This window comes from Eleutherodactylus coqui, chromosome 5 (assembly GCF_035609145.1).
Source record: "Eleutherodactylus coqui strain aEleCoq1 chromosome 5, aEleCoq1.hap1, whole genome shotgun sequence".
Taxonomy (NCBI): Eukaryota; Metazoa; Chordata; class Amphibia; order Anura; family Eleutherodactylidae; genus Eleutherodactylus; species Eleutherodactylus coqui.
In genome coordinates, this window is record NC_089841.1 from 11,997,232 (window position 1) to 12,012,643 (window position 15,412).

Below are 15,412 nucleotides of genomic sequence, written 5' to 3' on the forward strand. Positions count from 1 at the left end.
TGTCTCATCTGTACACGACTATGGAGGGGGCGTCTCATCTGTATACGACTATGGGGGGAGGCGTCTCATCTGTACACGACTATGGGGGGAGGCGTCTCATCTGTACACGACTATGGGGGGGGCGTCTCATCTGTACACGACTATGGGGGGGGGGCGTCAATCTGTACACGACTATGGGGGGGCGTCTCATCTGTACACGACTATGGGGGGGGCGTCCCATCTGTACACGACTATGGGGGGGGTCTCATCTCTACACAACTATGAGGGGGTCTCGTGTGCACACGACTATGGGGGGTTGTTTCAGCTGTACACCATTATGGGGGCTCTCTCATCTGTCCACGACTATGGGGAGGGGGAGTGGGGGGCGTCTCATCTGTACACGTCTATGGGGGGGGGCGTCTCATCTGTACACGACTATGGGGGGGGGGCGTCTCATCTGTACACGACTATGGGGGGGGGCGTCTCATCTGTACACGACTATGGTGGGCCGTCTCATCTGTACACGACTATGGGGGGGGCGTCTCATCTGTACACAACTATGGGGGGGTCGTCTCATCTGTACACGACTATGGCGGGGGCGTCTCATCTGTACACGGCTATGGGGAGGCGTCTTATCTGTACACGACTATGGGGGGGGGCGTCTCATCTGTGCACGACTATGGGGGGGGCGTCTCATCTGTACACGACTATGGGGGGGGCGTCTCATCTGTACACGACTATAGGGGGGGCGTCTCATATGTACACGACTATGGGGGGGGCGTCTCATCTGTACACGACTATGGGGGGGCGTCTCATCTGTACACGACTATGGGGGGGGCGTCTTATCTGTACACGACTATGGGGGGGCGTCTCATCTGTACACGACTATGGGGGGGGGCGTCTCATCTGTACACGACTATGGGGGGGGGCGTCTTATCTGTACACGACTATGGGGGGGGCGTCTCATCTGTACACGACTATGGGGGGGCGTCTCATCTGTACACGACTATGGGGGGGCCGTCTTATCTGTACACGACTATGGGGGGGCCGTCTCATCTGTACACGACTATGGGGGGGGCCGTCTCATCTGTACACGACTATGGGGGGGCGTCTCATCTGTACACGACTATGGCTGGGGCGTCTCATCTGTACACGACTATGGCGGGGGCGTCTCATCTGTACACGGCTATGGGGGGGGCGTCTCATCTGTACACGGCTATGGCGGGGGCGTCTCATCTGTACACGACTATGGGGGGGGCGTCTCATCAGTACACGACTATGGGGGAGGCGTCTCATCAGTACACGACTATGGGGGGGCGTCTCATCAGTACACGACTATGGGGGGGCGTCTCATCTGTACACGACTATGGGGGGGGGGGCGTCTCATCTGTACACGACTATGGGGGGGGGCGTCTCATCTGTACACGACTATGGGGGGGGGCGTCTCATCTGTACACGACTATGGGGGGGCGTCTCATCTGTACACGACTATGGGGGGGGCGTCTCATCTGTACACGACTATGGGGGGGGCGTCTCATCTGTACACGACTTTGGGGGGGCGTCTCATCTGTACACGACTATGGGGGGGGGCGTCTCATCTGTACACGACTATGGGGGGCGTCTCATCTGTACACGACTTTGGGGGGGGGCGTCTCATCTGTACACGACTATGGGGGGGGGCGTCTCATCTGTATACGACTAGGGGGGGGTCTCATCTGTATAGGACTTTGGGGGGGGGCGTCTAATCTGTACATGACTATGGGGGGGGCGTCTCATCTGTACAGGACTATGGGGGGGTCTCATCTGTACAGGACTATGGGGGGGTCTCATCTGTACAGGACTATGGGGGGGGCATCTCATCTGTACAGGACTATGGGGGGGTCTCATCTGTACAGGACTATGGGGGGGGTCTCATCTGTACAGGACTTTGGGGGGGGTCTCATCTGTACACGACTATGGGGGGGCGTCTTATCTGTACACGACTATGGGGGGGCGTCTTATCTGTACACGACTATGGGGGGGGTGTCTCATCTGTACAGGACTATGGGGGGGTCTCATCTGTACAGGACTATGGGGGGGTCTCATCTGTACAGGACTATGGGGGGGGCGTCTCATCTGTACAGGACTATGGGGGCGTCTTATCTGTACACGACTATGGGGGGGGCGTCTCATCTGTACACGACTATGGGGGGGCGTCTCATCTGTACACGACTATGGGGGGGGCGTCTTATCTGTACACGACTATGGGGGGGGCCGTCTCATCTGTACACGACTATGGGGGGGGCCGTCTCATCTGTACACGACTATGGGGGGGCGTCTCATCTGTACACGACTATGGCTGGGGCGTCTCATCTGTACACGACTATGGCGGGGGCGTCTCATCTGTACACGGCTATGGGGGGGCGTCTCATCTGTACACGGCTATGGCGGGGGCGTCTCATCTGTACACGACTATGGGGGGGGCGTCTCATCAGTACACGACTATGGGGGAGGCGTCTCATCAGTACACGACTATGGGGGGGCGTCTCATCAGTACACGACTATGGGGGGGCGTCTCATCTTTACACGACTATGGGGGGGGGGCTTCTCATCTGTACACGACTATGGGGGGTGCGTCTCATCTGTACACGACTATGGGGGGGCGTCTCATCTGTACACGACTATGGGGGGGCGTCTCATCTGTACACGACTATGGGGGGGCGTCCCATCTGTACACGACTATGGGGGGGCGTCTCATCTGTACACGACTATGGGGGGGCGTCTCATCTGGACACGACTATGGGGGGGCGTCTCATCTGTACACGACTATGGGGGGCGTCTCATCTGTACACGACTATGGGGGGGCGTCCCATCTGTACACGACTATGGGGGGGCGTCCCATCTGTACACGACTATGGGGGGGGGTGTCTCATCTGTACACGACTATGGGGGGGGGGGCGTCTCATCTGTACACGACTATGGGGGGGCGTCTTATCTGTCCACGACTATGGGGGGGGCGTCTCATCTGTCCACGACTATGGGGGGGGGAGGCGTCTCATCTGTCCACGACTATGGGGGGGGCGTCTCATCTGTCCACGACTATGGGGGGGGCGTCTCATCTGTCCACGACTATGGGGGGGCGTCTCATCTGTCCACGACTATGGGGGGGGGCGTCTCATCTGTACACGACTATGGGGGGGGCGTCTCATCTGTACACGACTATGGGGGGGGCGTCTCATCTGTACACGACTATGGGGGGGCGTCTCATCTGTACATGACTATGGGGGGGCGTCTCATCTGTACACGACTATGGGGGGCGTCTCATCTGTACACAACTATGGGGGGGGTCTCATCTGTCCACGACTATGGGGGTCGTCTCATCTGTACACGACTATGGGGGGGTCTCATCTGTACACGACTATGGGGGTCGTCTCATCTGTCCATGACTATGGGGGGGCGTCTCATCTGTACACGACTATGGGGGGGTCTCATCTGTACACGACTATGGGGGGGCGTCTCATCTGTACACGACTATGGGGGGGCGTCTCATCTGTACACGACTATGGGGGGCGTCTCATCTGTACACGACTATGGGGGGGCGTCTCATCTGCACACGACTATGGGGGGGGGGGCGTCTCATCTGTACACGACTATGGGGGGGGGCGTCTCATCTGTATACGACTATGGGGGGCGTCTCATCTGTACACGACTATGGGGGGGGTCTCATCAGTACACGACTATGGGGGGCGTCTCATCAGTACACGACTATGGGGGGGGGCGTCTCATCTGTACACGACTATGGGGGGCGTCTCATCTGTACACGACTATGGGGGGGGTCTCATCAGTACACGACTATGGGGGGGCGTCTCATCAGTACACGACTATGGGGGGGCGTCTCATCTGTACACGACTATGGGGGGGGCGTCTCATCAGTACACGACTATGGGGGGGCGTCTCATCAGTACACGACTATGGGGGGGCGTCTCATCTGTACACGACTATGGGGGGCGTCTCATCTGTACACGACTATGGGGGGGGCGTCTCATCAGTACACGACTATGGGGGGGCGTCTCATCAGTACACGACTATGGGGGGCGTCTCATCTGTACACGACTATGGGGGGCTGTCTCATCTGTACACGACTATGGGGGGGTGTCATCTGTACACGACTATGGGGGGGTGTCATCTGTACACGACTATGGGGGGGGCGTCTCATCTGTACACGACTATGGGGGGGGTCTCATCTGTACACGACTATGGGGGGGGCGTCTCATCTGTACACGACTATGGGGGGGCGTCTCATCTGTACACGACTATGGGGGGGGCGTCTCATCTGCACACGACTATGGGGGGGGCGTCTCTTCTGCACACGACTATGGGGGGGGGGCGTCTCTTCTGCACACGACTATGGGGGGGGGGCGTCTCATCTGCACACGACTATGGGGGGGGGGCGTCTCATCTGCACACGACTATGGGGGGGGGGCGTCTCATCTGTACACGACTATGGGGGGGGCGTCTCATCTGTACACGACTATGGAGGGGGCGTCTCATCTGTATACGACTATGGGGGGAGGCGTCTCATCTGTACACGACTATGGGGGGAGGCGTCTCATCTGTACACGACTATGGGGGGGGGCGTCTCATCTGTACACGACTATGGGGGGGGGGCGTCAAATCTGTACACGACTATGGGGGGGCGTCTCATCTGTACACGACTATGGGGGGGGCGTCCCATCTGTACACGACTATGGGGGGGGTCTCATCTCTACACAACTATGAGGGGGTCTCGTGTGCACACGACTATGGGGGGTTGTTTCAGCTGTACACCATTATGGGGGCTCTCTCATCTGTCCACGACTATGGGGAGGGGGAGTGGGGGGCGTCTCATCTGTACACGTCTATGGGGGGGGGCGTCTCATCTGTACACGACTATGGGGGGGGGGCGTCTCATCTGTACACGACTATGGGGGGGGGGGCGTCTCATCTGTACACGACTATGGTGGGCCGTCTCATCTGTACACGACTATGGGGGGGGCGTCTCATCTGTACACAACTATGGGGGGTCGTCTCATCTGTACACGACTATGGCGGGGGCGTCTCATCTGTACACGGCTATGGGGAGGCGTCTTATCTGTACACGACTATGGGGGGGGCGTCTCATCTGTGCACGACTATGGGGGGGGCGTCTCATCTGTACACGACTATGGGGGGGGCGTCTCATCTGTACACGACTATAGGGGGGGCGTCTCATATGTACACGACTATGGGGGGGGCGTCTCATCTGTACACGACTATGGGGGGGCGTCTCATCTGTACACGACTATGGGGGGGGCGTCTTATCTGTACACGACTATGGGGGGGCGTCTCATCTGTACACGACTATGGGGGGGGGCGTCTTATCTGTACACGACTATGGGGGGGGCGTCTCATCTGTACACGACTATGGGGGGGCGTCTCATCTGTACACGACTATGGGGGGGCCGTCTTATCTGTACACGACTATGGGGGGGCCGTCTCATCTGTAGACGACTATGGGGGGGGCCGTCTCATCTGTACACGACTATGGGGGGGCGTCTCATCTGTACACGACTATGGCTGGGGCGTCTCATCTGTACACGACTATGGCGGGGGCGTCTCATCTGTACACGGCTATGGGGGGGGCGTCTCATCTGTACACGGCTATGGCGGGGGCGTCTCATCTGTACACGACTATGGGGGGGGCGTCTCATCAGTACACGACTATGGGGGAGGCGTCTCATCAGTACACGACTATGGGGGGGCGTCTCATCAGTACACGACTATGGGGGGGCGTCTCATCTGTACACGACTATGGGGGGGGGGGCGTCTCATCTGTACACGACTATGGGGGGGGCGTCTCATCTGTACACGACTATGGGGGGGGGCGTCTCATCTGTACACGACTATGGGGGGGCGTCTCATCTGTACACGACTATGGGGGGGGCGTCTCATCTGTACACGACTATGGGGGGGGCGTCTCATCTGTACACGACTTTGGGGGGGCGTCTCATCTGTACACGACTATGGGGGGGGGCGTCTCATCTGTACACGACTATGGGGGGGCGTCTCATCTGTACACGACTTTGGGGGGGGCGTCTCATCTGTACACGACTATGGGGGGGGGCGTCTCATCTGTATACGACTAGGGGGGGGTCTCATCTGTATAGGACTTTGGGGGGGGGCGTCTAATCTGTACATGACTATGGGGGGGGCGTCTCATCTGTACAGGACTATGGGGGGGTCTCATCTGTACAGGACTATGGGGGGGTCTCATCTGTACAGGACTATGGGGGGGGCATCTCATCTGTACAGGACTATGGGGGGGTCTCATCTGTACAGGACTATGGGGGGGTCTCATCTGTACAGGACTTTGGGGGGGGGTCTCATCTGTACACGACTATGGGGGGGCGTCTTATCTGTACACGACTATGGGGGGGCGTCTTATCTGTACACGACTATGGGGGGGGTGTCTCATCTGTACAGGACTATGGGGGGGTCTCATCTGTACAGGACTATGGGGGGGTCTCATCTGTACAGGACTATGGGGGGGGCGTCTCATCTGTACAGGACTATGGGGGCGTCTTATCTGTACACGACTATGGGGGGGGCGTCTCATCTGTACACGACTATGGGGGGGCGTCTCATCTGTACACGACTATGGGGGGGGCGTCTTATCTGTACACGACTATGGGGGGGGCCGTCTCATCTGTACACGACTATGGGGGGGGCCGTCTCATCTGTACACGACTATGGGGGGGCGTCTCATCTGTACACGACTATGGCTGGGGCGTCTCATCTGTACACGACTATGGCGGGGGCGTCTCATCTGTACACGGCTATGGGGGGGCGTCTCATCTGTACACGGCTATGGCGGGGGCGTCTCATCTGTACACGACTATGGGGGGGGCGTCTCATCAGTACACGACTATGGGGGAGGCGTCTCATCAGTACACGACTATGGGGGGGCGTCTCATCAGTACACGACTATGGGGGGGCGTCTCATCTTTACACGACTATGGGGGGGGGGCTTCTCATCTGTACACGACTATGGGGGGTGCGTCTCATCTGTACACGACTATGGGGGGGCGTCTCATCTGTACACGACTATGGGGGGGCGTCTCATCTGTACACGACTATGGGGGGGCGTCCCATCTGTACACGACTATGGGGGGGCGTCTCATCTGTACACGACTATGGGGGGGCGTCTCATCTGGACACGACTATGGGGGGGGCGTCTCATCTGTACACGACTATGGGGGGCGTCTCATCTGTACACGACTATGGGGGGGCGTCCCATCTGTACACGACTATGGGGGGGCGTCCCATCTGTACACGACTATGGGGGGGGGTGTCTCATCTGTACACGACTATGGGGGGGGGGGCGTCTCATCTGTACACGACTATGGGGGGGCGTCTTATCTGTCCACGACTATGGGGGGGGCGTCTCATCTGTCCACGACTATGGGGGGGGGAGGCGTCTCATCTGTCCACGACTATGGGGGGGGCGTCTCATCTGTCCACGACTATGGGGGGGGGCGTCTCATCTGTCCACGACTATGGGGGGGCGTCTCATCTGTCCACGACTATGGGGGGGGCGTCTCATCTGTACACGACTATGGGGGGGGCGTCTCATCTGTACACGACTATGGGGGGGGCGTCTCATCTGTACACGACTATGGGGGGGCGTCTCATCTGTACATGACTATGGGGGGGCGTCTCATCTGTACACGACTATGGGGGGCGTCTCATCTGTACACAACTATGGGGGGGGTCTCATCTGTCCACGACTATGGGGGTCGTCTCATCTGTACACGACTATGGGGGGGTCTCATCTGTACACGACTATGGGGGTCGTCTCATCTGTCCATGACTATGGGGGGGCGTCTCATCTGTACACGACTATGGGGGGGTCTCATCTGTACACGACTATGGGGGGGCGTCTCATCTGTACACGACTATGGGGGGGCGTCTCATCTGTACACGACTATGGGGGGCGTCTCATCTGTACACGACTATGGGGGGGCGTCTCATCTGCACACGACTATGGGGGGGGGGCGTCTCATCTGTACACGACTATGGGGGGGGCGTCTCATCTGTATACGACTATGGGGGGCGTCTCATCTGTACACGACTATGGGGGGGGTCTCATCAGTACACGACTATGGGGGGCGTCTCATCAGTACACGACTATGGGGGGGGGGCGTCTCATCTGTACACGACTATGGGGGGCGTCTCATCTGTACACGACTATGGGGGGGGTCTCATCAGTACACGACTATGGGGGGGCGTCTCATCAGTACACGACTATGGGGGGGCGTCTCATCTGTACACGACTATGGGGGGGGCGTCTCATCAGTACACGACTATGGGGGGGCGTCTCATCAGTACACGACTATGGGGGGGCGTCTCATCTGTACACGACTATGGGGGGCGTCTCATCTGTACACGACTATGGGGGGGGCGTCTCATCAGTACACGACTATGGGGGGGCGTCTCATCAGTACACGACTATGGGGGGGCGTCTCATCTGTACACGACTATGGGGGGCGTCTCATCTGTACACGACTATGGGGGGGTGTCATCTGTACACGACTATGGGGGGGTGTCATCTGTACACGACTATGGGGGGGGCGTCTCATCTGTACACGACTATGGGGGGGGTCTCATCTGTACACGACTATGGGGGGGGCGTCTCATCTGTACACGACTATGGGGGGGGCGTCTCATCTGTACACGACTATGGGGGGGGCGTCTCATCTGCACACGACTATGGGGGGGGCGTCTCTTCTGCACACGACTATGGGGGGGGGGCGTCTCTTCTGCACACGACTATGGGGGGGGGGCGTCTCATCTGCACACGACTATGGGGGGGGGCGTCTCATCTGCACACGACTATGGGGGGGGGGCGTCTCATCTGTACACGACTATGGGGGGGGCGTCTCATCTGTACACGACTATGGAGGGGGCGTCTCATCTGTATACGACTATGGGGGGAGGCGTCTCATCTGTACACGACTATGGGGGGAGGCGTCTCATCTGTACACGACTATGGGGGGGGGCGTCTCATCTGTACACGACTATGGGGGGGGGCGTCAAATCTGTACACGACTATGGGGGGGCGTCTCATCTGTACACGACTATGGGGGGGGCGTCCCATCTGTACACGACTATGGGGGGGGTCTCATCTCTACACAACTATGAGGGGGGTCTCGTGTGCACACGACTATGGGGGGTTGTTTCAGCTGTACACCATTATGGGGGCTCTCTCATCTGTCCACGACTATGGGGAGGGGGAGTGGGGGGCGTCTCATCTGTACACGTCTATGGGGGGGGGGCGTCTCATCTGTACACGACTATGGGGGGGGGGCGTCTCATCTGTACACGACTATGGGGGGGGGGCGTCTCATCTGTACACGACTATGGTGGGCCGTCTCATCTGTACACGACTATGGGGGGGGCGTCTCATCTGTACACAACTATGGGGGGGTCGTCTCATCTGTACACGACTATGGCGGGGGCGTCTCATCTGTACACGGCTATGGGGAGGCGTCTTATCTGTACACGACTATGGGGGGGGGCGTCTCATCTGTGCACGACTATGGGGGGGGCGTCTCATCTGTACACGACTATGGGGGGGGCGTCTCATCTGTACACGACTATAGGGGGGGCGTCTCATATGTACACGACTATGGGGGGGGGCGTCTCATCTGTACACGACTATGGGGGGGCGTCTCATCTGTACACGACTATGGGGGGGGCGTCTTATCTGTACACGACTATGGGGGGGCGTCTCATCTGTACACGACTATGGGGGGGGGCGTCTTATCTGTACACGACTATGGGGGGGGCGTCTCATCTGTACACGACTATGGGGGGGCGTCTCATCTGTACACGACTATGGGGGGGCCGTCTTATCTGTACACGACTATGGGGGGGCCGTCTCATCTGTAGACGACTATGGGGGGGGCCGTCTCATCTGTACACGACTATGGGGGGGCGTCTCATCTGTACACGACTATGGCTGGGGCGTCTCATCTGTACACGACTATGGCGGGGGGCGTCTCATCTGTACACGGCTATGGGGGGGGCGTCTCATCTGTACACGGCTATGGCGGGGGGCGTCTCATCTGTACACGACTATGGGGGGGGCGTCTCATCAGTACACGACTATGGGGGAGGCGTCTCATCAGTACACGACTATGGGGGGGCGTCTCATCAGTACACGACTATGGGGGGGCGTCTCATCTGTACACGACTATGGGGGGGGGGGCGTCTCATCTGTACACGACTATGGGGGGGGCGTCTCATCTGTACACGACTATGGGGGGGGGCGTCTCATCTGTACACGACTATGGGGGGGCGTCTCATCTGTACACGACTATGGGGGGGGCGTCTCATCTGTACACGACTATGGGGGGGGCGTCTCATCTGTACACGACTTTGGGGGGGCGTCTCATCTGTACACGACTATGGGGGGGGGCGTCTCATCTGTACACGACTATGGGGGGGCGTCTCATCTGTACACGACTTTGGGGGGGGCGTCTCATCTGTACACGACTATGGGGGGGGGCGTCTCATCTGTATACGACTAGGGGGGGGTCTCATCTGTATAGGACTTTGGGGGGGGGCGTCTAATCTGTACATGACTATGGGGGGGGCGTCTCATCTGTACAGGACTATGGGGGGGTCTCATCTGTACAGGACTATGGGGGGGTCTCATCTGTACAGGACTATGGGGGGGGGCGTCTCATCTGTACAGGACTATGGGGGGGTCTCATCTGTACAGGACTATGGGGGGGTCTCATCTGTACAGGACTTTGGGGGGGGGTCTCATCTGTACACGACTATGGGGGGGCGTCTTATCTGTACACGACTATGGGGGGGCGTCTTATCTGTACACGACTATGGGGGGGGTGTCTCATCTGTACAGGACTATGGGGGGGTCTCATCTGTACAGGACTATGGGGGGGTCTCATCTGTACAGGACTATGGGGGGGGCGTCTCATCTGTACAGGACTATGGGGGCGTCTTATCTGTACACGACTATGGGGGGGGCGTCTCATCTGTACACGACTATGGGGGGGCGTCTCATCTGTACACGACTATGGGGGGGGGCGTCTTATCTGTACACGACTATGGGGGGGGCCGTCTCATCTGTACACGACTATGGGGGGGGCCGTCTCATCTGTACACGACTATGGGGGGGCGTCTCATCTGTACACGACTATGGCTGGGGCGTCTCATCTGTACACGACTATGGCGGGGGCGTCTCATCTGTACACGGCTATGGGGGGGCGTCTCATCTGTACACGGCTATGGCGGGGGCGTCTCATCTGTACACGACTATGGGGGGGGCGTCTCATCAGTACACGACTATGGGGGAGGCGTCTCATCAGTACACGACTATGGGGGGGCGTCTCATCAGTACACGACTATGGGGGGGCGTCTCATCTTTACACGACTATGGGGGGGGGCTTCTCATCTGTACACGACTATGGGGGGTGCGTCTCATCTGTACACGACTATGGGGGGGCGTCTCATCTGTACACGACTATGGGGGGGCGTCTCATCTGTACACGACTATGGGGGGGGCGTCTCATCTGTACACGACTATGGGGGGGCGTCTCATCTGTACACGACTTTGGGGGGGCGTCTCATCTGTACACGACTATGGGGGGGGGGGCGTCTCATCTGTACACGACTATGGGGGGGCGTCTCATCTGTACACGACTTTGGGGGGGGCGTCTCATCTGTACACGACTATGGGGGGGCGTCTCATCTGTATAGGACTTTGGGGGGGGGGGCGTCTAATCTGTACATGACTATGGGGGGGCGTCTCATCTGTACAGGACTATGGGGGGGTCTCATCTGTACAGGACTATGGGGGGGTCTCATCTGTACAGGACTTTGGGGGGGGGTCTCATCTGTACAGGACTATGGGGGGTTGGTGTTCCTCTCGCCTAACAACAACTACTGGGAGAGTATTCTTCTTGCTTTTTTACGACTATGGGGCGGGGGGGGTCCTCTGTCTTCTCTATCGACGACTATGGCGGGGCGGTCGTCCATTTCTCCTGTTGATGACTATGGGGGGATGTGACTACCTTAAAATCCTGCTTCTAGGACTGGGTGATGGAATTTGCTGTTTTAATGAAGCCTGATTGGCTCTGCCCATGTGGGTGGAGAGGAAGCAGCAGCATGAAGAGAGACGGGCTATGGAGGAGGCGGGGTGATGAGCCGGCAGTTATGCTGGAATAAGGCACAGCACTGATTGGACCAAGTCTCAGCCAATCAGTGCTGAACATACTGCATGTATACTGCACTACCTCCCGCTCATCAGTGCACCGCAGAGGAGGAGGAGCGCTGTGAGGACTGAGAGGGCAGTACATATGGGGGAGCTGATTACTGGCGGACAGAGGAGTGGGGGTTGGGAGAAGTCTGCAGGGACCGCCCCTATGACTCTTCTCCCCGTTTCTGACTACTTTGTAAAGTCTGTTCTCTGTACGCTGCAGCATCTCTGATAGAACCTCCATGTCTGCCGTGTGGCTGTCAGGATGTTGTGCTGCCGGCAGTTCTGGCATCATAAAACAGCTGCCCTTTAATCTCTCCTCTAATCTTTCCCCTTCTTGTTTTGTGCGGCTTTTATATTGTTTAACCTTCTTTCCCTTCAGGTTCTACAACACCAAATCCTCTGCTGAGATCCGTCTATAAGAGAATTCATCCTCGCTGACCCGGGAAGGATGGAGAAGGACAAGAGCAAGATGGCGGAGAGTATAATAAATGTCACCCTAGAGATACTCCTCCAGCTTACTGGAGAGGTGAGAGATTCTGATGATGTCACATTACATCATTCTCATCTATGGTAATAACAGATGATGTCACTGGAGAGGGGAGAGATTCTGATGATGTCACATTACATCATTCTCATCTATACAAATAACAGATGATGTCACTGGAGAGGGGAGAGATTCTGATGATGTCACATTACATTATTCTCATCTATGCAAATAACAGATGATGTCACTGGAGAGGGGAGAGATTCTGATGATGTCACATTACATCATTCTTATCTATGCAAATAACAGATGATGTCACTGGAGAGGGGAGAGATTCTGATGATGTCACATTACATCATTCTCATCTATGCAAATAACAGATGACGTCACTGGAGAGGGGAGAGATTCTGATGATGTCACAGTACATCATTCACATCTATGGTAATAACAGATGATGTCACTGGAGAGGGGAGAGATTCTGATGATGTCACATTGCATCATTCTTATCTATGCAAATAACAGATGACGTCACTGGAGAGGGGAGAGATTCTGATGATGTCACATTACATCATTCTCATCTATGGTAATAACAGATGATGTCACGGGAGATGGTAGAGATTCTGATGATGTCACATTACATCATTCTTACCTATGGGGACAACAGATGATGTCATTGGAGGGTGATAAAAGCTGATGCTGTCACATTACATAATTCTGATCTGTGCTAATAGCAGATGATTTGTATAGAATGGGATCGGTCCTTAGGTGTGTCTGGCTAAATAAACATAATTTCCAAAGGCAAAAGTCCTAATGGTTATACCCTCCCGAAAGAGAATAATATAAAATTATATACTTTATTTATTTTATCCAAATAGTTTCTAATAGTATTTTACATGTTTTTCCTGAACATTACATTTTTATACTTTATTTGAATGTCAACAAATGTAAAAAAAACAATGACGGATTACCGTCTCCAAATCGCTCAATATATAGTCGAATGGAAAAAGCAATTAAACACAATTCAAAGGAAAGTATAACAAAGAGTAACATTGTTTCAAATGGTAGTGCAGTCAGAGATTCCACCTATGATTAGGTTCTTATGGTGGGTTTATTAGTGGGTAATTAGGATTTGTTTTCTTTTTTAGTAAGTGACGCCAGTGCCCTTGGGCACGATTTGTAGTAAAATCATAGAATGGTAGAGTTGGAAGGGACCATAGTTATCCATACTTTGTTTGAACACTTCTAGTGAAGGAGAACTCCCCACCTCCTGTGGCAACCTGTTCCACTCATTGATCCCCTCACTGTCTAATATCTAATCTGTGTCTCCTCCCTTTGAGTTTCATCCCATTGTTTCTAGTCTTTCCTTGTGCAGATGAGAATAGGGCTGATCCCTCTGCACTGTGACAGCCCTACAGATATTTGTAGACCGCTATTAAGTCTCCTCTCAGCCTTCTTTTTTGCAATCTAAGCATTCCCAGATCCTTTAACCGTTCCTCATAGGACATGATTTGCAGTCCGCTCACCTTCTTGGTAACTCTTCTCTTAACTTGCTTCAGTTTGTCCGTCTTTTTTTTCAAGTGGGGTGCCCAGAACTGGACACAGTATTCCAGATGAGGTCTGACTAAGGAAGAGTAGAGGGGATAATGACCTCACGTGATCTAGACTCTATGCTTCTCTTAATACATCCCAGAATTGTGTTTGCCTTTTTGGCTGCTGTATCACACTGTTGACTCATGTTCAGTCTATGATCTATTAGTAAACCCAAGTCTTTTTCACATACAAGTGACTGAGATATTACTCTATCTTCCTTTTTTATTGAAGCTGTTATATGCTATATTAAACGCTGGTGTCTTTGGAATGCGTGGGTATTGGTGCTGTTTCAGCCCCCCCTCTCTTCCTCTGACTGACATTCCTGATAGGACAGGGAACGTCTTACGTCTAATATGTAACTACTATGTTGTAAATTTACGGACAGTTGTGACTCCTTAACATTGTATGTGATTACAATTGAATTTGTCGATTTGGCAAACATAGATGTATTTGCCGGTGGGCATGATGGACTATGCAGTTGGTTACATTCTCTGTCTTTTGACCCTGAACAAAGAGTGAAGTCCGAGAATGACAGCCCCCACCTTTGCAAAATTACTTTATCTCTCCGTGAATATGAAACAGACTGAACAAAGTTGTTTTAGTTTAACTATTCCCTGCATTTAAACTCGTAAAGAAAAGAAAACACATGCTAGGAGCTTCTGACAACGCAACCTTTCCTGCATTTTTAACCCTTGTATTCTTGAAAGCCTCTACAGGATGTGAGTGGGGCATAACTTTTTTACACTTGTATGAAGGAGACCAAGATGTACAACAAAGATTAGATTACATAACATCAAGACATACGAGACAGTAGTGGATATTTGTCACATAATTGTCCACAGATTCTCCATAAATTTGCATCCTCTTCTACCGCTGGGGTCTAATGCTCTTTTTTACTGATACCCCATCTGCACTAACAATTAAGTACATCACTGAACGTCCATTTGTGACCTCAGGCCCCAGCAAGAATGTACCTTAAAATTCCTATCTTTCCTGCCTTCTAAGAAAGTATAATTCATTAGATTCATTACAAGCTTCTATTCGATTAAAGCAAACAAAGCTATTTTCCAAGG

The 15,412-nt window shown here is 55.0% G+C and overlaps 1 protein-coding gene across 1 annotated transcript in view; it reads left to right on the plus strand.

The window, feature by feature from the left end:
- LOC136629035 (zinc finger protein 2-like) overlaps positions 1–15,412 on the plus strand; it is a 38,151-nt gene that overhangs the window by 1,285 nt on the left and 21,454 nt on the right. The window contains exon 2 of the mRNA XM_066605155.1: positions 12,645–12,791. Within this exon, the coding sequence (XP_066461252.1) occupies positions 12,714–12,791 (78 nt within the window). The 5' untranslated portion in view covers positions 12,645–12,713. The remainder of the gene's footprint in view (positions 1–12,644; positions 12,792–15,412) is intronic.